This window comes from Ceratotherium simum, chromosome X (assembly GCF_057802395.1).
Source record: "Ceratotherium simum simum isolate JZ-2026a chromosome X, ASM5780239v1, whole genome shotgun sequence".
Classification (NCBI taxonomy): domain Eukaryota; kingdom Metazoa; phylum Chordata; class Mammalia; order Perissodactyla; family Rhinocerotidae; genus Ceratotherium; species Ceratotherium simum.
This window is the reverse complement of record NC_141940.1, coordinates 2,411,660-2,438,348: the sequence shown is the minus strand read 5'-3', so window position 1 is coordinate 2,438,348 and position 26,689 is coordinate 2,411,660. Positions and strand designations below refer to the sequence as shown.

At 52.0% G+C, this 26,689-nt stretch overlaps 1 protein-coding gene across 2 annotated transcripts; it reads right to left on the bottom strand.

The window, feature by feature from the left end:
• HAUS7 (HAUS augmin like complex subunit 7) lies at nucleotides 1-26,049 on the bottom strand. Of its 2 annotated transcripts, XM_087426959.1 has the most exons (11): nucleotides 25,860-26,049; nucleotides 24,565-24,680; nucleotides 20,122-20,189; nucleotides 17,926-18,000; nucleotides 17,680-17,741; nucleotides 8,225-8,316; nucleotides 7,572-7,730; nucleotides 7,360-7,456; nucleotides 6,535-6,759; nucleotides 5,714-5,828; nucleotides 1-251 (listed from the first exon to the last, which is right to left on the bottom strand). In XM_087426959.1, the coding sequence occupies exons 2-11, from the start codon at nucleotides 24,573-24,575 to the stop codon at nucleotides 1-3; spliced, it is 1,155 nt and encodes a 384-aa protein (XP_087283085.1). In that variant the 5' UTR covers nucleotides 24,576-24,680; nucleotides 25,860-26,049. The 2 variants fall into 2 exon arrangements, with proteins under 2 accessions (XP_087283085.1, XP_087283084.1); XM_087426958.1 differs by lacking the exons at nucleotides 17,926-18,000; nucleotides 25,860-26,049 and adding an exon at nucleotides 25,516-25,701.
• Nucleotides 26,050-26,689: the final 640 nt, after the last annotated feature.

Here is a 26,689-nt window from a genome sequence, read left to right as displayed (position 1 = left end):
TCACATGGCTGTCCTGCCCCACCTCTGACCCCTTCCTCCCTCCCCCTCCCAAGGAGCTGAAGGCACCAGGCATTTGGAGGCTGTGCCCAGAGAATACGGGGGCTGTAAGTGCTTCTCCTGATGATGGCTCAGCCCTTCCCGGCTGCCTGGCTCTCTGAGTTGGAGCATCCTGCTCCCAGCCGACCCTGCGCCTTTGCGCAGACCGTCGTTGAAGATCTTATATTTCTGGGTTACTTCTTCCATTTTGGTGGCTGCAGAGAAAAGAAAAATGCAAACAGCAAATTGAGTCTCGTGCTTCCCAGCCCGGAAGGGGCAGTCTCCTCCTGTCCCCAGCCAGGCATCTCTTTCACCGGCTCTCCTCAGGCCCTGGGCACCCCAGCACCTGGCCTTCAAGGGGCTTGCAGCCTGGGGGCCTGACTCCTACTGTGACCCGGAAACTGCCAAGCCAGGAGCTGCTAAGGAGCCACACTCACCAGGCCATGTCCCTGCCCATTGCACCCCCACCAGAGCCCAGGAGCTGGGAGATGTTCTGATTTTGATGGTGTGTTCAATTTTAATCGGACCAGTAACCTACATACCCAAACAGATCAAATGACACGGGCCTTAGCTGCTCACCTGACCCTGCAGGCAACTGCTGTGAACTGCTGCTTGGCTTTCAGAGGTGGGGGGACGCCACCACAACATGCACCTGCCTCTCAAGGTACCAACTTCAGATAATGGCCATGGGACGCAGAATGCAGGGACTTTAGCTCACTCTCCCTCCCTTGGAGACTAGGGCTCCTCCTTTGGGTTCCCTGGCAGTGGTGCCTTAGCTTCAGTAGACAGCCTGTCCTTCCTCCACCACCTTGCCTCCCTCCCTCCAAGTGGTCCTCTCCTCTCCCACATGGCCAACTCATTAGCTGGCATTTGGTCCTGCCAGTCCCAAGGATGACTCTGAAGCTCAAGAATCATGGGGTGTGCCTTGGTACATGGGTACTGGGCCTCGGGGTGGACTCCTTGCAGAGCTGGGACCAAGCTCAGCCCACCCAGGCCTGGCTCCAACGACCCTCTCCACTGGCCATCAATGCTCCCGCGGGGGTCAGTCTAGCATGCTTCCCATCGCGATCACGTTTCTCCACAGGTGGGGTTCTCCTAGGTCCCTTCGGGTGTCATCTGCCTTTACCGAATCCTCAGGTTTTCCCAGCCTCCAGACTCCCTCCAGCTCGCTCTGCTTCTGGGGCTGCCCCCAGTCCCGGGTGCTTTGTCAGCTCACGTGTCTCCCTTCATCCCGGGCTCGCATCACTACCTTGCCCTCACTTGGCTCAGAGTTCGGCTGGGTCTTGGGTCCTAAGCCAGAAGCCCCTAGCCCTCCAAACGTGCGAGGCCTTAGCCTCTGGAGGCCGTGGGCTCTTTGGAAACTAGGGCCCTAGTGCTGCATCCCTGCTACTCTGGGTTTCAGGAGGCTGGGCCTGGCGATGCGTCCTTTGGGCTCCATCTGCTCTGTACATGGAATCTGGAGACGCCCGTCAGCTCTGCACGTCCGTCGCTTCACTGGTAACCTCTGCCTCCGTTTTTGTGTGTGTGTGTGTGAGGAAGATCATCCCTGAGCTAACATCTGCCAATCCTCCTCTTTTTGCCGAGGAAGACTGGCCCTGGGCTAACATCCATGCCCATCTTCCTCCACTTTATATGGGACGCCGCTACAGCATGGCTTGCCAAGCGGTGTGTCGGTGCGTGCCTGGGATCTGAACCGGTGGACCCCGGGCCGCCGAAGCAGAGCATGCACTTAACCGCTTGCACCACCGGGCCGGCCCCTCTGCCTCCGTTTTCCCTCCTCTCTCTGGAGAGCCTGGGAGCTGCCTGGATGGAGCCTCTGCACCGCTTCTCTTTGTCTTCATTTTGTTTGTCTCTTTTCTCTCTATTCTTACAGATTTGTTGCCTCATTTTGTTTTCTACTCTTTCTCTTGATTTTTTCAACACTTTGGCAACCATTTTTAACTATTTTCTAGGTATGTTTGGACATGATACTGAGTATGTCAATTCAAGTTTGTTGGAAAGTTCTCTGAATGATCCATTAGCCCTGCTTTTCCAGGTCTTTCTTCTCTCGTCCACGGTGTTGATCCAGGTTGGGGAGAAGAGGCCTGGGAAGCTGGCACACTGGTCGCGCTCTGCTCTGGCGGAATCGCCCATTTCCCGCAGGGTCCCCCCACCAGGAGTTCAGCAGGCAGGGACCAGCCCTCATGCCACGGACCCTCAGAGGCCAGAAAAGAGCTGGGCTTCCTCTGGGCCGCCAGCCACACAAGGACCCTGGGTTTGCCATTCACGTCAATTCTTTTCTTCACAAGAAAGCAGGCTAGGGTCTCACTGGGAGCACCAACCTGTACACACCTGCAGTGCTTGTGCCCTCTGTGTCCGGCCCAGTCGCCACTGCCCTCTCCTGTGGCTGCCAGCCACACGGCCCTGGGACTGTGGCAGTTCCACCAGGCAGACCAGCTCCCCCACTGCTCCCTCAGGCTGTCCTCTTGGCTATGGCTTTCTCCACCCATTGCATCCAGTAAATTGCTCCCATCCACTTTCTAGGTTCTAGAAACCTGTGACCATTTCTCCATGTCAGTGCCATCAACTCCCCTCCCCCAAGTTCAGCACTGAGAGGGTTGCTTCGTTTTCAAAATGTATCAATATTTTCATGGCACTGGAGTCTCCAGAGGCCTGTGAGGCAAATGAGGCTTCAAGTCCACCCAATCGAGATGGCAACTGGTGAATGACAATTGGACAAGCTGCCCACCAATGTCGCCAAGGCCCTCCCTGTGCACACGAGGCCCAGGCTCTGGACACAGGCCCAGCAGGCACGCCCAGCCCCTCACACAAGGCTCTCATTTCAGATGTGGGGACGTGCGACCAACACAGTCTGGCTACTGGCACCCAGATCAGTGGCCTAGCTTCTTATTCTGGGAGGGGAAGTAGCACAGACACACACACCTTCAACAGTGGGAGGGCCTGAGGAGGTCGGTCGTGGATCCCGAGGCCCTCCATTTGTCAGGTGGAAACAGGGGAAATGCAAAGGCCGTTCTGACTGGCCCTTGGAGTGGAGCTGGCATAGACCGTTTCTCTGGCGTGTCTATAGCTCAAGAACTCATCGCAAACAAAACCTGGTAGCTGCATTGACAAGAGCAGAGCCGGAGGGCTGGAGAGGCCAATTGCCCCCACAGGCCCTGCCCCCTCCGAGCAGAAGGCAGCAGCACCATTTGGTGTAGCGCTTTCCCTCACGACTCTCCAGAGCCGCGGAGGCAACCAGACAAGCGGCAAGCAGGCGCTAGGCGCTTCTCTGCACGCAGAGCGCCGGGGAGGGGAAGGGAGGGGGCGGTTCCCACAGCTTAGATGTCAACAGCGCCTGTCTAAAAGGTAAGATTTGCCTCAGTCCTGTGGTCATAGGTGAGATGGCACATGGTGAAGACCACTGACAACTATTATTACATTAATGATAGCATGGATTATAAGCATCTTATTAACAGCAATTATAGACACTGGGGGTGAGAGTCACAGTGACAGTGGTGATTAGGATAAACATGATAAATTTTAAAATGGAGGATTCTGTTGCGGTTCAGTCAGAAAAAGAGACTGCTGAGTGCCAGGTCTCCACATGGCAAGTGTGTGCGTGCCAAGGCCAAGAGCAGCGAGAAGGCTGCTGCGGAGGAGAGGGCTGGCTGGAGAGTCCCTGCAAAAATAGCCCTCCAAAGGGACAGCACCAAGGCTCCATGACCTAAAGCCACTCCTTAGGGGTGCACTGGGGGGACACACTTACAGGCAAATGTTTTAGTCACTGCTGCCTGAGGTGGAGGATAAGAGGTGGGGCAAACAACGGATGAACCAAAAAAGGCTGCATGAGAGGCTGAGGCCGAGACATCCGCAAGGGCTTTAAAAAGCTCGGCCTCCTGGGAATCTCAAAGGCCCCGCGCATGCCCAGGGCTATGCAGATGCCCAGGAGAGACCTGAGAAGGCCCTGAGCAGTTGTCTCTGGCTGACCCTGAGGCTCAGAGCAAGCAGGAAGTGAAGGAGAAGGAAGAGTCATCAACTGTATGGCCAAGTGTTGATGAAAAACATGAAGCCACACACCCCAGAAGCTCAAAAAACTCAAAGCGATCCACACAAAGACATATTATAATCAAACTGTCAAAACCCAAAGACCCAGAGAATCTTGGAAGGAGAAGAGGAAAGGGACTCTTCAAATGGCCCATGAACCCTCAAACATCTACCATCTGGCCCTTTACACAAAAAGGTTGCCAACCTCAGGTACATGGCAGTGAAAAGGAACAAGTTACAGAAACACGTGGCAGACGGATCTCAGAGACACAACCATCCCCATGCCAGGAGAGCAGTTAGCTGGGGGGTGTCTATGGTGCTAGACAGGGTCTATTTCTTGGCCTGGGTCATGGTTACACAGCCTTCACTTTAAAATCATTTGAAATGGATGAAAGGGGGTTTGTCATAGCACAGGAAAAATCTCCAAATATTTCATGTTTCTATCCCTAGGAATTGAGACTCCTCCCTAAAGGCTATTTTTCTTATTTAAAAACAAAAAAAAAACACCTTTCCTGAATGTCTATTCCCTTAACAAAAAAATAAACTTACACAGAAAAAAAAGATTAATTATAACTAAAGTCAGATACAATTTTGTCCCACCCAATAGCGGAAATGCGGGAAGGACAAACCTAGCACTGAGGAGGCTCCAGGGAGATGGACACCACCTGGCCTTAAAGCAGTGCTGAGGCAGCCTCCCGACCACGGCATCGGGAACCCCACCCTAAGGACGCAATCTCAAATGGGAACACACTTTACGTCTAAACATGGTCACTGCACCCTTTTTTAAAGATTGACAATCAGGGTAGGGGGTGCCTAAGTAAAACATGTTCATTGGGGAATATCTGAAGACCACAGACCAGGATGAAGAAACAGGAATTGAATGAAACCACCTCTGATTCCGACACAGAGGAAATCAATGTCTACGTTCTGGCTCACTTCCTGCAGGGGGTTCCTCTACAGTTTTTTCCTTTAGAAAGGTAAGATCATACTGTATATTTCAACCTGCATTTTCTCTTTGACATTCTATAATATGCATTTCCTCACATCATCGTAACCAACTTTTGAAACAACAAATACAACCCCATCATACACACAATACGATTATTTACCCAAGCCTTACCCAACGGGAAAAATTTGGGTTGTTTCCATTTTTCACTAGTGCAAATCCTGTGACAGCATTATGTAGAATAGTAAAAAAGGGAAAATGACCTACGGCTCAGCAATAGAAAACGTTTAGCAAATTATAGCAAATTAAAAATGTTACCTAGAGAACATGGGAAAATGCTTGAAATGAGGTCCAAGAGAAAGAACACAATATAAAACTGTACACGCTGTGATGACACATAACTTATAACAAAGAAATAAAAAATGAGAGGAAAGATAATAGTGGGAAATAGACCAAAATCTTCACTCTGAGCATCTCTGGGCCAACAGGTTATAGACTGTTTTTATTTGATCTCTGCACGTCTTTGGGTTATCCCAATTTTTTACAATTAATATTTTTATTTTATAATGTCAAAAGCATTTTTTCAAGGGAAGAAGAAGAAAGAAGTAACAGGTCGGTCCCCAAATGTTGGTGGAGCACAGATGGAGCTCACGCATGAGGTGCGCTGGGACAGCCCCGTCCCTGACCATTGAGCCAGCAACCACATACCTAGACTCATCTCAGAGCTGTTGCTGCCCCAAAAGATCTGCTCACTCTGCTGCTGCTTCACCATCTCCACGGTTTCAGCCCAGATGCCAGTGACCTCCATGACTGCTTTCAACAGCTGGGGTGGGAGGAAGGAGGAGGACATGTGGGCATTAAGTGCTGGTGGTCTAACCTGAGAAGGCATCTCCTGTTTCCCACCCAGGATCACATTAAGCATGTGCTCCTCCCTAGGCCCTTGACCACGGGACATTCACCCCCAAGGACAGTGTAGGCTGAAGGCAGGACTCCTAGCTAGCTGGAAAGTCACCAATCAGAGTTCTCCAACCTAACTCCCTTCCTCCTGGCCCAGCGGGATGCCACACTATCACGTGCCCCATCCCACACTGGTAGCCAAGCAAAGCCAGTGGCGCAGTGGGAAAATCAATGTTCCAAGATAAGAGGGCCTTTCTGATGGGAGAAGACTATACCCTAACTTGCCCTGTTGGCAAATTGCAAAGGACAAGCTGGTCAGAGGTTTGGAAGTCTAGGAGCTTTTCTGCTAAAAAACCAAGACAGACATCGTGGAAGCCCTGAGCCAATATCAGAGGTCCACATGTGGCAACTATACTCATAATCATAAACAAACACAGCGTGGGGGCCCACCCCAACCTGCCCAAGGTCCCAGGGTGAGGGCCAGAGCCCGGAGGCAGCAGCCCACCTGTGCGTCATAGGGAGCCCAGGCCAAGCCCCTCTCAGACCTTTGTCCCAGCCCTCAGGTCCCTTGCTGGGGGCTGCAGTGACAGCTGAAGGGGAGGGGCTGAGAGAGGGGAGAGGGTGACTCTTACTTGGCTGCACGACGTCAGAATCTGGCACACGGCCTGGATGATGGGGCCACACGGGTGGAGGTAGGGGCCTGGGCGTTGGCAGCACTCAGCCAGCTCATCGTCATAGACTTGGAGGAAAGCCACAACAAGCTGGTGGAAGTCAGAGACAACCAGGCGCAGCTTCTGGTCCAGGGTGCCGGTGTCGGCCCTGTTCACCTCAGCCCCTTGCTGGTGTTGCACAAAGCACTGCAAAGCCAGAGGCGGAGAGTCCGTCAAGGTTCCCCTGCTTGCCCCTGCGGTACCAGGTCCCTAGCCTGCTTCAGGGGCAAGGTCTGCTGGCCACCCCATGCTTCCGCAGACCAGGTGACATAAGACCAGAGGCAGAAAAGAGCAACTCAGTGTCAAACAAGGCCGCCTGGCTTCTGGCCTCAGTCCTGCAACTTCTTCCTGTGCCAGCCTCCATCTCCTCTTCAGGAAAATAAGGATGCCAGGCCAAGGGCTACTGGGAGGACCACAAGTGAGAAAGCGTGGGACAGCCGGGAGCTCAGGGCCTGGCGCACAGCCTGCCCTAGGCAGATCCTTTCTGTTCTTCGGAAAGCCTCCCCGCTCCTGCCCAGAGCTTGTCTGCCTCCCCCTTCACGTGGGCTGAGCACCCACCACATTCTAGAACCCGTCAGGCCCTGCGCACACACCACCTCACTTATGCCTCACAACATACCCACTTTAAAAGTGGGGCACCTGAGGCTGGGGGAGGTGTCGTTCTTTGCCCAAGGACACAAAGTGGGGCCCCTGCAGCCAGGCCCTCGTCTCCAACCTCTGTAGCTCCCAAGACCTGGTGCCCCTCACCTCTACCCTGAGTGCCTGCAGCTTAACAGCGCTCTCCTGTAGCTGTCTGACCAGCTCCAATGCCTTCTCCTCCTCCAACTCGACAGAGGGGCTGGCCCTGCAGGGAGAGAGGGGGGACACTTACAGCTCTGCACCATCACAAGCATCAGGGCACCTGTAGGCGACACATGGAAGGGTGTGTCCCAGGTAACAGAACCAAGCAGGGCACGTACCTCGGCCCATCATCACTCTGCTTGTCGAGGAGGGGCTGCATGTCCAGGGGCCACGGGTCACACTTGGGGCTCAGGAGCATCTGTAGGTGGGAGCTGGAGAACAGCTCCCCCAGCAGCGCCTCATTCTTCTCCCTGGTGTCGTCAAAGTGCTCCTTCACACTGCAAAAATACAGCCCCAGGGCCATGCTGTCAACGGCCGGAGCATGGCCTCCAGGTACCATGCTAGCAGCCCTGCCAAGGCCCCTGGCCTAGGGAGCCCTCGGTCCCATGGGGGCAATCCAAGAGGCAAAACGAGACCAGGCAGAGAGGCTGAGGGAAGGGGTCTCCTCCAGTCCCTGCCTGCTCTGGCAGCCAGAGCCAAGCCCCACTCGAAGAGCCCACCTGCCTGTAGCGCCAGCCTGCAGTACACCTGCACACTGACAGCCTGGGACCTTGGACAGCGCCCCGGGGGGTGTCCTGCCTGGGCTTACAACCTACAGCTCCTGGGCTGGCATGCAGCTGCTGCCAGCAGAGCGAGGAATAAAACCTCAGCTGGAGATGTGCCTGGTGGTAGGCCTAGGTGCCCAGCGGGCCCCCTAGGCCCCACCAGCTCCAGCTAGAGGACCAAGGGCGCCTGTCACCTGTTGTGTGGAGGGCCCATCCCAAGCCTTCACCTGGAGCAGCTGGAATATCCGATGGTCAAGCTCCGGATCACGTCCAGCAGCTGGTCCAGGAAGTGCAGTTGCTTCTGGGCGCAGGCCCGGCCCTGGGCAGGGAAAGCCACATGCATCTGCTGGCCAGGCATGCCAGGTGCCACTGCCCAAACACCCTGCCCTGCTGGGGCTAGTGGAAAGGAGGGGCCTGGCCGCCAGCTCCCTGGTCCCTGCCCAGCAGCATCTTGGACTGGCTCGGGCACCTTGGCCTCAGGGGCTGCTGTCATTGAGTGTTCCTGGCTCAAGCCCAGCCCCAGGCTGCAATGATGCCTGGGACCACCCTCTGGAAAGTGGCAAGTACCATAGAAACAGGCGGAAGTGTGTGCTCATCACACATCCTACAGCGCCGCCTCTTGGGTGGGCATGTTGAGCACAGCAGAGCCAGCTGAAGGCAGAACACAGCCCACAGGGACCTAATGGTGGCCTGTTCCACAGGAACATCCCCAGGAGGAGGCCTATTCTTGGCAGATCACCCTCCGCAGCCAGGAATGGCCAAAGCTGACCATCACAGCAAGACGAGACCATGCAGGTGGACTGCACTGACCCCGCTCCTCTCCAAAGGATCTGCCGGGCCAAGAGCTCAAGGCTTCAGAACTACAATTCCTTCCTCCTTCCAGAAAGGGGAGGAGGCTCGCAGCCGATCCCCTGGACCCAAATGCTAACACCCTGAGAGGCCTAGCCTGCTCCAGAGAGCCCTGTGTTAGCAGGGGTGCTGAAAAGAAAGCTGGCCCTGTCTCTCCATTTTAGCCCCTCTCCATTTAGCCCTCAGTGCCCCTGCCCTGCCACACCCACTATTCTGAGAAATGCATCAGAAGGATTCACTCAGCAGGCCTTGCTGGCAACTGAACTACCAAGCCCTTTAAGAAGCATTTGCACTTAAAGTGGCATGGAAGGCACAGGCTGAAGTGAAAGGGCTGAGAGGCTCCTGGTGGCACTTTAGGCCAGGTGGCCCTGGGTGGGGAGGAGATTTGGAGACAGGAGTGCGCTCTACTCCAATGTTTACAGCTCACCTCCCTGTCCACGGGTTCTCTCTGGAAGTCCCTGCAAGCCAGGCTCCCAGCTGTGTGACCACATCAACAGGACCAGTGTCTCTGGAAGCTTCTGGCATCTCCATCTCCATGCCCTCAGCTTGCCACTGGCTGCTTGGGCCTCATCACTACCTCCTGTTGACTCATCCTCCCACTCTGCCCAAGTCACTCTGAGCCAAAGTGACACACCTGAAGGGCAGCCTGGGAGTAGGAGGTAGGGGATGGGACACTGTCAACTCAGGGGATAGCCCAGACAGAAACATGAGAGCAACTGTCACTCAGGATCTCACAAAGCCTTGACCAGTGGCCAGGGCTGGGACCCCCTGCCTGCTGTCCCCTCCTCAGCACAGATCTGGCTCTGATAGCGCCCCATGCCGAGGAAGGGGAAGGTGCCCCTGCTCAGGGCTCTGCCAGCCTGGGGTGGGGCTGGGACTGTGGAACTGATCCCACTGGGCAGTTCTGGCCTGTGCCTCCCTGTGAGCTCCCCAGGCCACAGGCCCAGACCACAGAGGTCCTCTGTGGGTCATTAGACCTGAGAGTCCCCACACTGGACTACAGCCACCTCCCTGAAGCCCGTCCGTGGCCTCTACTGGCCTGGGAGCAGCACCCAACAGAGGCCTCATCCCATCTGTCTCCCATCTGTTCCCCGGCAAAGGGTATGACCCAACAAAGGACACTTGGAAAGGTCTGCAGAGTGAATCCATGAAACCCCAGATGCTCCGGGTGGGACTCCCTCCACTGGCTCCCACCCCAATCCTTCCATCAGCAAACTCAGTGGGCCTGGCCTAATCTGGCTGCTTTCCCCTACTGTTGCCTTCACTATCACAGCCACCCAAGCCAGCACCCGCGGGCCTGGGCACAGCTGCAGCCTGCCGATAGGTCTCTACTCAGCCACCTCCTTCAGGCCATGGCCACAGCCATCTCCACGACACTTAACAGAAACTATAGTGACCACTCACTACATTGACAAGAATACCCTAAGGCCTCTCCAGGCCTACCATATCCCACATGGTCGGCCCCCCAGATCTGCTCCAGCCAAACCAGCCTACTGGCTGTTTCTGGAACAGCCCAAGCACACGCCACCTCAGGGCTGTTCTCTCTGTTCTGCTGCCTGGAGCACTCCCCCAGATATGCTCTTTTCATTCGGCTGCACTGGTATTTTTTATTGAGAAACAATGCACGCACCATTGTATGAATTCACACTTTTTTAAGTGTACAGTTCAGTGGTTGTTAGCATAGTCACAGAGCTATGCAGCCATCACTGTGATGTAAGTCCAGAACATTTCCACCACACCCAAAAGAAACCCCATGTATATTAGCAGTCACTCCCCATAACCCCTACCCTGACCCCTGACACCCACTCATCTCCTTTCTGTCACTGGATTTGCCTCTTCTGGACCTTTCATAGAAATGGAATCATGCAATAGGTGGTGTTTTGTGTCTGGCTTCTTTCACTCAGCATAACGTTTTCAAGGTCCATCCACATTGTAGCATGTATTGGTAGTTTGTTCTTTATTATTGCTAATTAGTTTATCCATTCACCAGTTGATGGAAATTTGGGTGGTTTCTATTTTGGGGCTATTGAGCATAATACTTCCTGTTCCTGTACAAGTTTCTGTGTGGACAGAAGTTTTCAGTCTTCTTGGAGATAAAGCTGAGAGTGGAGGTATTGGGTCAGGTGGTAAGTCTACGTTTACCTTTCTGAGGAACCGCCAGACTGTCTTCCATAGTAGCTGCCCCATTTCACATCCCCACTCGCTGTGCATGAGGGCTCCAATCTCTCTTCATCCTCACCAGTGCTTCTTATTTTCATTTTTTTTTATTATAGCCATCCTAGTGTGTATGAAGTGGGATTTCATTGAGGTTTAGATTTGCGTTTCCCTGATGACTAATGATGGTGAGTATCTTTTCATGCAGTTATTGGCTATTTGTTTGGAGAAAAGTCTATTCAGATCCGTTGTCCATTTTTGAGTTGGGTTATCTGTCTTTTTATTATTGAGTTGTAAGAGTTCTTTATAGATTCTGGATACTAGATCCTTATCAGCTATATGATTGACAAAGATTCTCTCTCATTCTGTGGATTCTCTTCACTTTTCTTTTTTTTTTTTTTTTTTGCTGAGGAAGAGTGGCCCTGAGCTTACATCTATACCAATCTTCCTTTATTCTGTATGTGGGTTGCCATAACAGCATGGCTTGATGAGTGGTGTAGGTCTGTGCCTGGGATCCAAACCCGCAAACCCAGGCTGCCAAAGCGGAGAGCACCGAACTTAACTGCTACGCCACTGGGCCAGCCCTCTCTTCACTTTCTTTAATGGTGACCTTTGAAGCACCAAAGTGTTTCATTTTAATGAATCCAATTGATCTATTTTTTCTTTTGTTGCTTGTGCTTCAAAATGATGACTTTTTAAAAATATCGTTATGAACTCATGGATCTAAATATACATGAAAGGTCTCAGTGTACTGCACTCAATGTCCTTACAATGTGCGCATTGTCCCCACAATGTCTCCCCTTTGGCCTGTGAGGGTTTCTATTGCTAGCTTGCTCCTGAGTCCTTTGGACATGACCGTAAGTCTTGGATGGCTGCCTTGCTCTCTGGTATGACAAGGTGTCCCTGATTCAACTCGTACATTTCCTGCCCCAAGCCTGTGTTACAACTGTGGTGTCATTGTTCTCGGCCTTTTCAGAGGACAAAGCAAGGAAATGCATATGTCTATACACACACATATGTATGTGTATGTGTATATGTATATGTACATATACATTTTTTCAGTTAAAATACATTAGGAGCTCACGCTGATATTCCCAATTCCAATTCCACACTATAGGGTTTGACCAAACCTAATGACCCTACTCCCGTATCTCCTTTCTCTTCTGCCCTGACTCCCAGCTCTCAATAATGCCAACATAAATTATTCTTTTGCTGTTATTTTTTATTCCTTAAAATGGAATGAAGAAGTGAGCCATGCTCCAACATGGATAGCCTTTGAAAATACTGTGCTAAGTGAAGAAGCCAGTCACAAAAGGCAACACAGTGTATGCCTCCATTTCTACGAAATAGAGATAGGAGAGTAGTGATTGCCAGTGCCTGCTTAAAGGGCACAGGGTCTCCTTTCAGGGTGATGAAAATGTTCTAGAACTAGACAGAGCTGATGGTTGCACAACACCAGGAATGTACTAAATGCCACTGAAGTGTATGTTTTAAAATGGCTTAAAAAAATTGGGCACCAAGTTTCAGTTTGGGAAGATGAAAAGAGTTCTGGAAATGGAAAGTGGTAGTGGTTACACAACACTATGAATGTGCTTAATGTCACTGACTATACACTGAAACATGGTTCAGATGGTAAATTTTATGTTATGTGTATTTTATCATAATAAAAACATATTTTAAAAAAAGAGTAGAGTTCCCTCAGGGTCTGCTGGGAAATTTTTGAAAAATGGTTAAAATTTTTTTTTTTTTAATAATTTTATTTATTCATTTATTTATTTATTTTCCCCCAAAGCTCCAGTAGATAGTTGTATGTCACACCTGCACATCCTTCTAGTTGCTGTACGTGGGACACGGCCTCAGCATGGCCAGAGAAGCAGTACGTTGGTGCGCGCCCGGGATCCAAACCCGGGTCGCCAGCAGCGGAGCGCGCGCACTTAACCGCTAAGCCACGGGGCCGGCCCAATTAAAATGTCAAATTTTATGCTACGGGCATTTTACCACAATAAATGTTTTTAATAAAAACTAAGGGAAAGGTTATCATTCTGTGAGAGAGAGGGACCATATTCCTCTCCCACTGAACATCCACCCCTCAGAGCAGGACAGGACACATGCGGCAGGTGTCTGTAGTCTAGAAAGGCCAATGTCAGCAGGTGTGTCAGGGAGGCACACGCGAATCTGCAATTTCCTTTCAGGCTGGTGGTGATACACCATGTTCTCTCCTCCGCTCTCCCCAGCCCTGCACTCGGCTCAGCCCAAACTCAGAAGGGAGCATGGGGGTACAGACAGCGAGCTCCAGAAAAAGGAACCCCGAGTGCTCAGAGAGAGTGGGCAAAATCCCCGGCCTTTTTTCTCTCCTTCTTCTCTGCTCTCTCAGATCCCAGATCCCATGCAATATCACGGCAGGGTGGCAGCAGCAACAAAGGTGGACCCAACACTCTGAGGGCAGGGGACCTTCCTCTCCATTTGGTGGAGCTAGGGGCCAAACCCTGTGACTGCTTCTTCCCCTCTGTCCTCCTGCCACTGTGGTTCAGTCACAGAAGTGGGGGGTTTATGGCTGGAGGATGGAAAAGAGAGCCCCTTTCCCCGAGAACCAGAGAGTATCAAAGAGACAACATGGAGGGAAGAGCTTGGGAAAGTAAATCCATAAATCTATTTAGTAAATCAGTTTATGAACACCTGGGCTCACCCCCACCTGTGCAGGGGTGGGTCTGATCTTGGTGAGCATACTAAGACTTTGATTACTAAGCCAGGGGAGAACCAACGCCCAGGTCCCAGGATGACCACTGGGTGGTGTACATGCAGGACGGGCCTGAATAGCTGCACAAAACCTGTGGAAACCGAGCTGACACTGGGACCACAGTCCAGAGAAGAGGCCTTGAACTTGTAGCTTAAACTTAACCAGGTTAAGTGCCTGCTAAAACACAAATATCAACATTCTCCATAAAATTTAACAAGACCCAGAGTCAAAGTAATAGTCAAAATGTCCAGGACACAATCCAAAATTAGTTGGCACATGAAGAACCATAAAAATCTCAACTTGCATGAGAAAAGATAATCACCAGACACCAATGATGAGATGGCACAGATGCTGGAATTATCTAACAAATTTAAAGCAATCATTATAAAAATGCTGAATAAGTAATCATGAACACTCTTGAAACACAAGTTAAAATAGAAAGCATCAGCAAAGAAACAGAAAACACCTTTTTTAAAAAAAACACATGGAAACTTTAGAACAGAAAAATAGAATAACTGAAATAAAAAACTCACTGATGGACTCAACAGCAGAACAGAGGAGACAAAGGAAAGAGTCAGTGAACTTGAAAACATTAACAGAAACTATCCAATGCGAGCAACAGAGAGAAAAAAGATTGAAAAAAAATTAAGACCCTCATAGATCTGTGGTACAATAATAAAAGGCCTAATATGTGTGTCATAGAAGGCCCAAAAAGAGAGGAGAAAAGCACATAAGCTAAAAAAATATTTGAAGAAATAATGGCTGAAAACTTCCCAAGTTTGGCAAAAGACATAAACTTACAGATTTGAGAAGCTGAACGAATACAAATAGGACAAATTCAAAGAAATATTCCCATAAACGCATAACCAAATTACTAAAAACTAATGACAAAGAAAAAAATTTTAAAGTAGTGGGAGAAAAACAAAGCACGACCCATAGGAGGAAAATGATGCAAATGACTGCAGATTTGTCATTGGAACCCATGGAGAAAGACGAATTGCCAACCCAGAATTCTATATCCAGTGAACTATCCATCAAGAATGAAGGGGAACTAGATGTATGCAAATAAATGAAATCTAAGAGAATTTGGACCCAACAGGCCACTGCTAAAGGAATTGCTAAAGGCAGTTCTTCAGACAGAAGTGAAATATACCAGAAGGAAACTTGGAACGTCACAAATGAAGGAAGAATAGAATAAAGGACAAAACCCCATGATCATCTCAGTAGATGCAGAGAAAACATTTGACAAAATCAAACATCCTTCATGATAAAAACACTTAATAATCTAGGAATAGAAGGGAACATCCTCAACCTGATAAAGAGCATCTATGAAAAACCAACAGCTAACATCATACTCAACATTCACCATTGAGATGATGCTTTCCTCTCTTAGATGAGGAACAAAGCAAGGATGCCCAGTCTTGCCATTTCTATTCAACATTACACTGAAGGTGCTAGCCAGAGCACTTAGGCAAGAAAAAGAAATAAAAGGCATCCAAATTGGAAAGCAGACATAAAACTACCTCTATTCGCAGATGACATGATCTTCTACACAGAAAATCCTAAGGAATCCACTAAAAAACTATTCAAACTAACAAAGAAGTTTAGCAAAGTGGCAGGATACGGGAGCAATATGCAAAAATAAATTGTATTTCCACACACTAGCAATGAACAATACAAAAATGAAATTAAGAAAACAATTCCATTTACAGTACCATCATAAAGAAAAAAATACTTAGGAATAAATTTAACAAAAGTACAAGTACAAGACTTGTCCAAATTCTCTGAAAGCTACAAAATATCTTTGAAAGAAATTAAAGAAAACCTAAATAAATGGAAAGACAGCCCACACTTGTGGATAGGAAGACATAATATAGTACACGGCAATACTCCCCAAAGTGATCTACAGATTCAACACAATTTCCATCAAAAACCCAGTTGGCTTTTTTGTAGAAATTAAGAAGCTTATTCTAAAATTCATATGGAAATTCAAGGGACCCGTAATAGCTGAAACAATCTTAAAAAAGAGCAAAGCTAGAGGATTCACATGCCACTACTTACCGCAAAGCTACAGTAATCATGACAATGTAGTATTGGCATAAGGACAAACATATAGGCCAGTGGAGTAGAATAGAGAATATAGAAATAAACCCTCACATTTACAGTTAATTGATTTTCAACACGGGTGCCAGGACAATTCAATGAGGAAAGAACGGTCTTTTCAATAAATGGTGCTGGGACAACTAGACAGCCACATGCAAAAGAATGAAGTTGGACACACACCTTACACCATACATAAAATTAACTCTAAGTGGATCAAAGACCTAAATGTAAGAGCTAAAACTATAAAACTCTTAGAAGGAAACATAGGTGTCGATCTTCATAACTTTAGATTTGGCGATGGATTCTTAGATATGACACCAAAAGCACAAGCAACAAAAGAAAAAGTAAATAAATTGGACTTCATCAAAGCTAAAAACGTTTGTGCTCCAAAGGATAAATCAAGAAAGTGAAGGGCCGGCCCATGGCTTAGCGGTTAAGTGTGTGCACTCCGCTGCTGGTGGCCCGGGTTCGGATTCCGGGTGCACACCAACGCACCGCTTCTCCGGCCATGCTGTGGCCACGTCCTACATACAGCAACTAGAAGGATGTGCAACTATGACATACAACTATCTACTGGGGCTTTGGGGAAAAAAAAGGGGAGGATTGGCAATAGATGTTAGCTCAGAGCCGGTCTTCCTCAGCAAAAAGAGGAGGATTAGCATGGATGTTAGCTCAGGGCTGATCTTCCTCACAAAAAAAATTAAATTAAATTAAAAAACTGAAAAAAAAAGAAAAAGAAAAAACAAAAAGAAAGTGAAAAGACAATCCACAGAATGAGAGAAAATATTTGTAAATTAAATATGGGATATGACTCATATCCAGAATGTATAAAGAATTCTTACAATTCAACAATAAAAAAAACAACCCAATCAAAAAGTGGGCAAAAGAACTGAATAGAGACATTTCTCCTAAGATATACAGATGGTCAATAAGCACATGAAAAGATGCTCAACATCATTAGTCATCAGGGAAATGCAAATTAAAACCACAGTGTGATATCCCTTCACACCCACCAGGCTGGCTGGAATCAAAAAGATGGACAATAACAAGGGTTGGTGAGGACGTGGAGACATTGGACCCCTCAATTGATGTTGCTGGTGGAAGCATAAAATGGTGCAGCCACTTTGGAAAACAGTTTGGCGATTCCTCAAAAAGTTAAACGTAGAGTTACTACATGACCCATCAATTCCACTCCTAGCTGTATACCCAAGAGAACTAAAAACACATGTTCAGTAAAAACCATATGGAAACATTCATAGCACTGTTATTTATAACAGCCAAAATGTGGAAATAATTATTTCAAAATTTAAAAAATTTTCAGGGTTTCTTTGACTGATGCAGGGATGGATTAGAGCTGCCTCTGTATAAAAACTGGCGGCGGGCAGCATCTGGGGGAAAGCGTGTGGGCTTGGGAGCCAGGGCCTGGGGTTGAGGCTAGGCTCTGTCATCGGGTGACCTCCTCTGTGAAATGTGGCTAAGACAAGTACCCACCACCAAGGGTGGGTGTGATGATCACTGGCATGTAAAGTACTTACTACAATGCTGCTGTGTATGAAGTCACCGAAAGAGGACAGGATGCACTCTCTGTCCCTTTGGTCATCATAAGCCAGAGATCTGCCTTGGCCTCCTCAGCTACCCTCCCCTCTCAGCCCCAGGGATGGCTGGGGTCTACCCAAGGGAATCCTATGGGTTCCTGTCCCCGGGGGCTAGGGAGCAGGGGCTGGGGATGCTGGCTCCCAGGCCTCAGGCACAAAGGCTTGGGGAAAGAAACCCCTCCCATCCCCATCCTGGCCTCACCAAGGCCCCTGGCCAGTGGGGAGAGAGAGGGCCCTCTCTTACCTTCAGGAGCTCCTGGTCATCTGGCCCACACAACATCAGCTCGTGGCCTAATTTCACCATCTCTGTCAGAACACAAGGGTCCTGTTACTGCAGACACTGTGCACCCAGGGGGCACACAAATATGCAGGGTGCGGAGCGCTTCCCTGAGAAGGTTGCTCCTACTCCAGTGTAGGCAGGCCCAGCACCCACAAGGCAAGGCTGGGCCTGGGAGACCCTGGTGGACAAGGAGGCAGGTGGACGACATACCCAGGTGCCTGGACTGCCTCTTGCCGTGTGAGCTGCACCCAGTCAGTGCCCCTCTCTGGGCGTCAGTTTCCTCACCTGAAAATAAGGAGTTGCATCTAATGCTCTTCCACAGAGAATTCTGGCTTCTAGAGAAACCAGCCAGCTACCCGCGGAGCCGACAGAGGTCAAAGAACCTTCCAAACATGCTGTGGGCCGCCCTTTCAGAGACCTCGCCAGGCCAAAGCAAACAGGACTGCCACTGACGCTTGTCAATTTCCTACCGGCCCTTCACATCATCATCTCCTTTCATCTTGCCAGGAACCCTAGGAGGTGGGCCTTAGCTCCATTTTACAGATTGGGAAACTGAGTCCATGCAGGGACTGCCCAGCCACATCTGCCAGGGTGCCCTAGTCATTTTCTGAGTAACCATCTGGTGTACAGAGAAAGGCCAGTACTTGGAGCCAGAAAGCCTGGAGCAAACGCCAGCTCCGCACCCCCCACCTAGCCCTGTGGCAATGCCCTTCCCCCCTCACAGGCAAGGCCTGTCTCCTACCTCCTCGTACCTAGTGGCAGAGCAGGCATAACTCTGGCATCTGCTTTGGAAGGGCTGGTGCAGGAAGCAAGCAGAGCATCTATGTGAAAGCACTTGTAATCCTTGGAACGCCATACGAATGCAGTTATAGCCCCAAGCACACCTGCTGGTTCCACAGCCCTTCACCCCAAATCCTTGTGTCCTCCCTGAGCCCTCTCTTGCTTAGTCCACATCAAAACCTCAGTGCCCCATCACCCCTCTGACCTCACCCCACCACTCTCCCTAGTCTCCTTGCTGCCCCTCAGAGTTGCCTACCTCAGGACCTTTGCACTCACTGCTCTCTCGCCCCAAACACTCTTCTTGATATCTGCCAGGCTCGCTCCCTCCCTTTCTGCAAGTCTCTGTTTAAAACGGAGGCTTTCCTCAGCCACCTATGTCAACAGTACCACCCTTCCCCTAACCCACCCAAGCACCACTTTGGCGTCACCTGGCTTTCTTTACGGCGCTTATCACTGTCCCATACACTGAGAATTCTGCTGCCTTCTTTATCACCTGTCTCACCCAGCATGCACATAAGCTCCAGGAGAGCAGCACAGTCCATTGCTGTACCACCAGCCCCTACAACAGTGCCAGGGGCGCCACAGGTGCTCCATAGATACTTGTCAAATGAACTTGTGCATGCTAAACCCGTACTTGTCCCTGTTTCTCCTGCTTACACCCTCTGACAAGCACTCACATCTACGACCTGCTCTGACACTCTGTGCACTCCCACGAGGTGGGCAAGGCTGAGGTTATCACCCACACTTTACAGAAGAGGAAACTGAGGCTGGGAATGGCATGGTCAAGGCTGTGGCTGGGTTAAGGGCCAGGGTTAGCAGCTGTGCATGTGTGTGTTGGAGAATTCAGGTGTGGTCTGATGGTTAGGCTCACATGGCCTTGATGTAGTCCCATCAGTAGGAAGGTCCTGGACATAGCGCTGGGGAGAAGGGCAGCGTTTCTGGGCAGCCCGAGCCTGCCCACAGGCCAGCCCACAGGCTCCAAAACACAACGCCCTGTTCTTCTGGCCCATTTCAGCCTCAGAGACAACTGTCCCCAGATAATTAAATTGGCAGTGCCAGCTGGGGCATGGATGACGACCCCAGGTTCCAGTTCACCCAGCCTGTTGTAGTGGTTGGGCCAAACGCAGGCCCATGGAAAATTTGACTTTTGGAGATACCATTGTGAAGGTGAAGAGTTAGCCACCAACTTGAGGATTGCAATTTGCTCCCCTTACTTAATGCTCATTACTGGGTTAAGGATAGTTTCTGCCAGGAAAGGATAGAAAAGAAATGACTACAAGACAGCCCTGGTGGAGAGCTGCCCAGCGTGCTCCCAGAGACACCAGGTGTAGCACCATTAAGACAGGGAGAGACCACTGGTGACATGGGCAAGAACCACTGTCTCTGCCCACAGTGCCTTGGTGGACGGGCTGGCAGGGAGACATACTCTGGGTCTCATCCATGTGCCCCTATGAGAGGAGCTCTCCAACTCACCGAGAAGGCTCTCACAATATCCACAGCGTGTGCACCATCCAGAAGAAAACACCAGTCCAATTGGAAATTCACAACAGCTAAGGAGGCTGTGTACAAGCTCAGAATTCCCCAGAATCCACCACCCAACTCCAAACTCCTGTAACGCAGACCCACCTTGGATCTTCACCTCAGCCGGGGTCGCCTTTGGCGAGCTGAACTTGTCCTGCCAGGAAGGAGAGACCCTGCAGGGAAAGAGCAAAACCAGTCAGGCTTGAGCGGGCCACAGAGGTCCGCTCACAAGCCCTCGTTACATGCGCTCTAGAAAGTGGATGACTTGTGCACATGCTAAATGCCATTGAAATGTTCACTTTACAACGGATAATTTTATGTGATGTGAATTTCAACACCATAAATTATCAAGAGAAAAAAACTAAAAGATTTCTGAAAGTCTACCTCAGAAATGTGAATTTGAATACTGAAATTAAAATTTTCACAATAAAACAATGAAATGACTGCCCAAGAGGAAAAAACTGAAGTCCTCAGAGCTCTGAGCTCTTTCTCAGAAGGAACCAAGGGGCTGTTTTTTCTTTAAATCATGGGGCAGGTTTCTTTGGAGGATGTCCGATGAGGCCCTCCCTGCTCTGGTGGCTTTGCCGGCCCTGCCTGGGTCCTCCTATCACCCCTGCTCTTCTCATCATGGAGTGCTTTCTTCCTATGCAGCCCCAGCACACCAAGTCAGCTCTGCTCATCCTGTGAAGCCCACGGCTGACAGCACCTGCCCCAGGGGGGCAGCCCCCTTGGCATCCTTCCATCACAGTGGGGCCTGGGCACCATCCTTCCACTGGACTCTTGCCTCCCAGACTGTGGGCTCACCAAGGCCAAGAGCTGGCTTTCCGTTCCATACTTCTGAGGCCCAACGCAGCAGCCAGCACAGAAAAGGTGGCCAGTGAGCATTAACGAATGAGTTATCATGGCCTCCCGCCATGGAATAATCTGTCATTAGTAAATGCCCACGTTTAGCTCTTTCAACAGAGCTAAGAAAGGCATAAATCAGTGGGAGATGATGCTACGCCAGGTCATGGCTTTAAGCCATTTCAGGGCTCCTAGTGTGATGGTCTCTGGGGTTACAGCCCCAGCCTCCCCAGTGGGGAGACAGTAATCCCAGCTGTTCCCCTTGGCCTGGTGGAACCCTGGCCTTGACAACACCACACAGATAAACAGGACAGTGGCCACTTGTAAGCATCTCACCTTAAGACACCAAGCTGACAGGCAGAACTGTTTCTAAACACAGACCACATCCAAAGGCAGTAAGGGCCCCAATACTCTGGCAGGCATCACAAGCAACACACGGCTCAGGCCTCCCGCTGAGTCTCCTCCATGAGCAGGCACGGTCTGAGCATTGCACTTGCAGCCCTGAGCTCTGGGCCTGGCACAGCACTGAGGCTGTGGGAACATCACTCCAGCCGCTGAGACCGACGCCTGCCTGCCAGGGAGCCACAGGAGCTGGCCGCCATGGCAGGCCCTCCCCACGTAAAGATAAAGAGGCTCCTCCACTGGACAGCTGGACCACTCTGCCATTGTGGTGTGCGGGCCTGGGCCCCAGCCCTAGGGATCTGCTGACTCAGCATGGTGGGAAAAGGCACAGTGGCTGTTCCATGGACAGGTCTCACTGGTCATTCCCTGGGACAATGCCTCCAAATGCCTGTGTCCCAGGTCACACCGGCCCCAACCTTGCTGGGGCCCTGGGAGCTAGCAAGGCCACTCTAGACCTGAGGCCCGGGGCCCCACGCTGCAGGACTACAGTAGAGAGGGGCTGGACCCAGCAGCCTCAACTGCGTCACCTGTCTTCATGACTCATTAAGGCAACCACTCACTCGCCAAAAAGGGCTGGGACAGAAAGGGCAGGAGGAGAAGGAGCCCCCACCGTGTGAAATGCTAGGAGGCTGGCCCCTGAGCCTGGTTGCTGGGCAACGCTCCCTCTCACAAGGCGCCAAGGAGCGAGAGCACTCAGCGATCCAGCAGGCACAGGCTGGACCACAGCAAACCACTTCAACACACTAAAGAACAAATCCACAAAAGCTGAAGTGACCTCACTCAGAAAGGGCTTTCATTAAAGTTGATTCTCCTAAAGCAGCAGGGAGCAGAGCAGAAACTAATGGCGCTCAGGGCCTTGAAAGCAAGTACAGCTCTTCGGGAGCCAGAGACTCATGTGCCTTGAATTCAGCAACCCAGGGGGCCCTGGGGCTTGGCCCCACCCCACGCTGAGGGCCAACACTGGGTGCAGCTTCCAGGTTCCTCCCGGAGAGGGGTGAACAAGGTGGCCCTAAACCGAAGGCTGAAATGGTAAAGCCATGTGCAAAGAAAGCCAGTATGAAATTGGGGGTAACCCAAACGCTGTCCAATCCTCTTTTCAGGCCCTTGAAAGGCTTACAGCACTTTTACCAACTTGGGATCATAAAAAGCAATTGTACGTTCCCTGATTGCTTCATGAAAAGATTTGGTTTCTTGTATTTAAAAAAGTACTAAAAGCATGTGAGGAATGTAGTCATAGACTGCCACCCAGCCCTCTCTGGCCAGCAGAATGACCCAGTCCCCAGCTTCTGGGCTCCTTCCCACGAGAGCCTCTCCAAGACGTGGCTTTGGCCTCCCTCCTCCTGGGAGCGTGCTCAAGACCTCCGCATTAGCCTAGGCCATCCCCGCTCCTGTCTCTCCTCCCAGGTTCCTGGACCAGGCGCTGGTCCCTCCAAGGCTGGCAGTGGCTGTCACAGGAGCCATCTGCCATTCCGAGCCAGGCTCCTGCCATCTTTTGCCAGGGCTGATGCCACACCCTCCATGTTGGTCTCCCCATCTCCAGCCAAATCCATCTGCCACAGAACCACCGAGTCACCCTGCCAAAATGCCAATTTCAGTCTGTCACTCCCCTGGTCCCATGCTGATCCTGCCCAGAGCGTAAAGTTCAAAGGCCTTCACGTGGCTTGCAAGCCTCCACATGGGCTGCCCCAAGCTGCCATTCAGGCCACTGCTGCCTGGCTCTCCCTCCCACAATTCAACTCCCCGCTCCCATTTAAACGAGCACCTACCGTTACCTGTTCCCTCCAAGACCAAATGCCACCTCCTCCCCGCCAATGTCCACAGCACTCAGACCACGGGGGTGTGTCCAACACTGGGATTGTGTCTGCACCTTTTACAGCCACTTAAGGTCCAGCTCCTTGAGGACACCTATCTATGTCTAAGGTGCCTGGAAGGGCACGTGGGTGCACATGTGTCCATGCACCTGCTTGTCCACCCACAGCCTGGACCATGTCTCAGGTATGTGCAACACCACACTGTGGGCTGGGGTTGGCGGGGGAGGCCCGCCCGGTGCCTGCCCTTCAGCAGCTCCCAGTGCTTTGGAGAGCCCGACTGGACGGCAGACCAAGACAGAACCAACGGGCTGAGGGCTCCGGCAGGGATGCGCTCAAAAGATTGTGGGTGCTAGGGAAGGAGGAATACATTTTGCCCTTGGAACTGGAGACTTTTTAAAAGGAAATGGGACGTGTGAGCTGGGTCTTTGAAGCTGTATAGAAGTATGTGTGACAGGCAGAGACCTGAAGGGCGTTTCCAGGAGGGACAAAAACATCAGCAAGAGCAAAAGGTTATGAGAGCACTGGCGTGTCAAGGCCTGGGGCTGGGCCTGGAGAAGGCCCTGGAAGGCAGCAGGAGGCGCTGCTAGAAAGGCAGAGGTTTAAACATGAAAACACTTCCTCCTTCCTCCTGGCTGTCCCTAGGACACCCCAGGCCAGGCCTGCTGAGGTCCCCCAGCCCGGAAGGGGCACCAACTGGGTGCTGCTCCACCACCAGGCTCCTGGCCAGGCGTCTCCTCAGCTGCGAGGGCACACAGGTCAGGTTGAAGAGGGGCAGGTCCAGGCCTGGCCTCATGAGAGACTCCCACACTGACTGAGCATGGCCACTCCAGAGAGGGCCCTGGGGGTCTCTCCCAACAGCACAGGAAGCTATGCTCCACAGGAGGCATGGGCAAGCCTTCCCCACCGGAGCCTTAAGACAGATGCTCAGCTCAGGGGCTGCTGCTCCTAAGGAACAGACATTCTGCAGGACTCTCTGGATCTTTCCCCTTGCCATTTGGGCAGGCTTTGCTTCCCTTGCACAGTCCAAGCACACACATCAAGCCACACCTTGACTCAAAGGACTGGGAAATGGGGTCTTAGCCCTGCTTATCACTCACTTCTTGGTGGCAAGACCCAAGACAGTTCACGACTGCAGCCTGACCCTCAGCTTCCCAGTCTAAAGATGAAAGTACCACAGTCAATCATTTCTCAGGTCCTTGCCAGCTCTGAAACTAGTAGTTAAAGCAAGAAAAATGCTCAGAAGCCAAGCTCAGCACTTCAGCAAAGTAGTGAATAGACTGGCTGAAGCACTGCGGGGCAGGGGGACACTTTCACCCCCCAATTTAAGCATGGCTCCAGAGCTGGCATCTGCTCTCATAGTGCCCTGAGGTAGGATATAGAGCCCTCTGGGAGGACAGCTACTTATACCACTAACAAACCCCATCTTCCCCTGGTGGGTTGAGTGGTACCTGGTGTACCCTCGGGCTGGGCAAGGAAGAAACAACGACATTACCGTGTACACATCCACTCCAGGATTTCCAAGCGGTACTTCGAGGGGCTGCACAGCAGTTCCTGAATGGTCTGTGGTTCTGTGATGTAAAGACCCTTGAGGAAGGGGCAGTTGAGGTCCTAAGCAAAGAAAGGGAAAGCCAAGAAGCTCCAGAAAGCCAGCATCCCTGAAGGGCTGAAATGCACCTCTGCGATCATGCTCTTGGTGCTCCTTCCTTCACACACGTCTCCTGCCGCCCAGCTCCCACCGGGCTTGTCAGTGCTCACACGCTCCTCACCCCAGTGTGCACGCCGGCACACCCGCAGCACACCGCAGCGCTCTCCCTCCATCTGGCCCAGAGGTAAGTTCCCCTCATTCTCAGCCCACATCTCGGGCTGCCACTTCACCTTCTTCAAGTACGCCCCCTCTGGGCTCGTGTAGCAGTTTGACCTAGTAGCAACTAGAGGCTTTAGAGAGATTTTGATCCAGGATCCCGGCTAGAGGACCAATGGGAAAGTTGGGGGGGGGAGGCGAGGGGAGGGGCAGTGCGTGCGGGACCTGGGACAGCTACCAGACCTTGTGGGGCGGGTTTCCTCACTACTGCCATCTGGCATCTGATGCTGACTCGACCGGGTGGCCCGGACTCTGCCCACCCGTCTCCCCCTAGACCCCGCGAGCTCCTTGAGCCTGGGGCCTGTGCCAGCAGAGTTCCGTGCGACTGAAGTTACGGTGCAGTACACGCTGGGCGCCGGCCCGCATTAGCAGGCACGGGCAGTGGAGACAGCAAGAGCGAAGGCCCCGGACAGCCCAAGGAGCTGAGCCGGACGCCCCACCAGCCGCCCCTGCGGCGGGGCACAGCGCGTGGCCCGGAGCCGCGACAGGGGCCGCCTGGTGCCACCGACTTCCGCAGCAGGCCCTGCCCGCCACGTCGCCCGGCCCCCGCCGCCCTGGGGTGGCTTCCTGCGTTCGCGTCACCTTCAGCTTCGCGAACACCTCCACGGCCGCCTCGAACACGCTGTCGTCGCCCTCGTCCTCGTAGCCACCGCCCCCACCACCACCACCACCACCACCACCACCACCACCAGCGCCTAGCCCGGCCATGTTTCGCGCTCCAAGCCGCGCCCCGCCCATGCCCCGGGCTCACTGGCCTGCCTGACTGCCAATCACGCGCAAGCCCCTTGCTCCTCCCGCCTACCCGTCTGCGCGGGGCGGGGGCGGGGGCGGGGGCGGGGCCCAAGGCCGGCGCGCGCGGCCGCGGACCCCCTCCCCCACCGCGCCTACCCATTGGGCCGCGGCTCGGCACCACCCAAGAGGCGGACCTCAGGGAAGAGGGCGGGGCGGGGCGGGGCTGGCTCTCTGTCGCCCGCCTAGCCCGCGTCGCTCCTGCCCAGGGCCGAGGGCGTGTCAGGGCTAGCCTCTTCCAGGAGAGGGCGCTCCTGCCTTGGTCGGGTTCTCCCCCGGAGAATGAAGAGGAGCCTTGGGCACAGGACGGAACTGTGACTTGAGTCTCTCGTCTCCCAGAGCAAAGCTCTATCTCCTGTTTCCCATGCGGCTGTAGTTAGAGGGAAGTTTCTTGAGTTCGAATCCGGCCCCACCATTCACTAACTGTGACTTTGGGCAGGTTACCTAACCTCTCTGTGCCTCCTTTCTCTCACCTAATGGGGATAGTGAGAGCACTTACTTCATTGGGTTGCTATGAGGATGGAATGAAGTAATAATTCCTATGACTTACCTAGGACAATGCCTGGCACGTAAAAGCACTATGTAAATGTTCACTATTATTATGCTGGGTCCTGCTACTTCCCCCTCCTCCTCCTCCCCTAGTCTGTCTGTCTTTGACAGTCATGGAAGGTTCTGTGGCTCCTTCGTTCCCTGTCCACTTACAAATTTCTTTGCATCTCTCAGGCCCCTCAAACTCAATGAGTCTGGAATGAAATTTGTCAGCACGTCCTCCCCCAGACCTACAAAGCCCCCAGCTCAGTGAACACGCTCAACCCCGGGACCTGCTGATCAGACGAGGTGGGAAGGAGGCAGAGGGTGGCTGGAGCCCAGGGAGTGGGGAGCCAGCGGCAGGCAGCTGCTGCCAGCCCTACTCTATCCTCTCCAGGGCCTATCCCTCCTCTCTGCCCCACCCTGCCATCTCCTGGAG

What these genes read in the sequence shown, in the direction of transcription:
- HAUS7 (XM_087426958.1), bottom strand. Translation starts at nt 25,671, where the DNA reads ATGGGCGGGGCGCGGCTTGGAGCGCGAAACATGGCCGGGCTAGGCGCT. An exon ending in CTGGAGTGGATGTGTACACG is followed by an intron (nt 20,190 to 24,564) that starts GTAATGTCGTTG and finishes CTTTCCCTGCAG; the next exon opens with GGTCTCTCCTTCCTGGCAGG. An exon ending in ATGACCAGGAGCTCCTGAAG is followed by an intron (nt 8,317 to 17,679) that starts GTAAGAGAGGGC and finishes TTCCCTGCCCAG; the next exon opens with GGCCGGGCCTGCGCCCAGAA.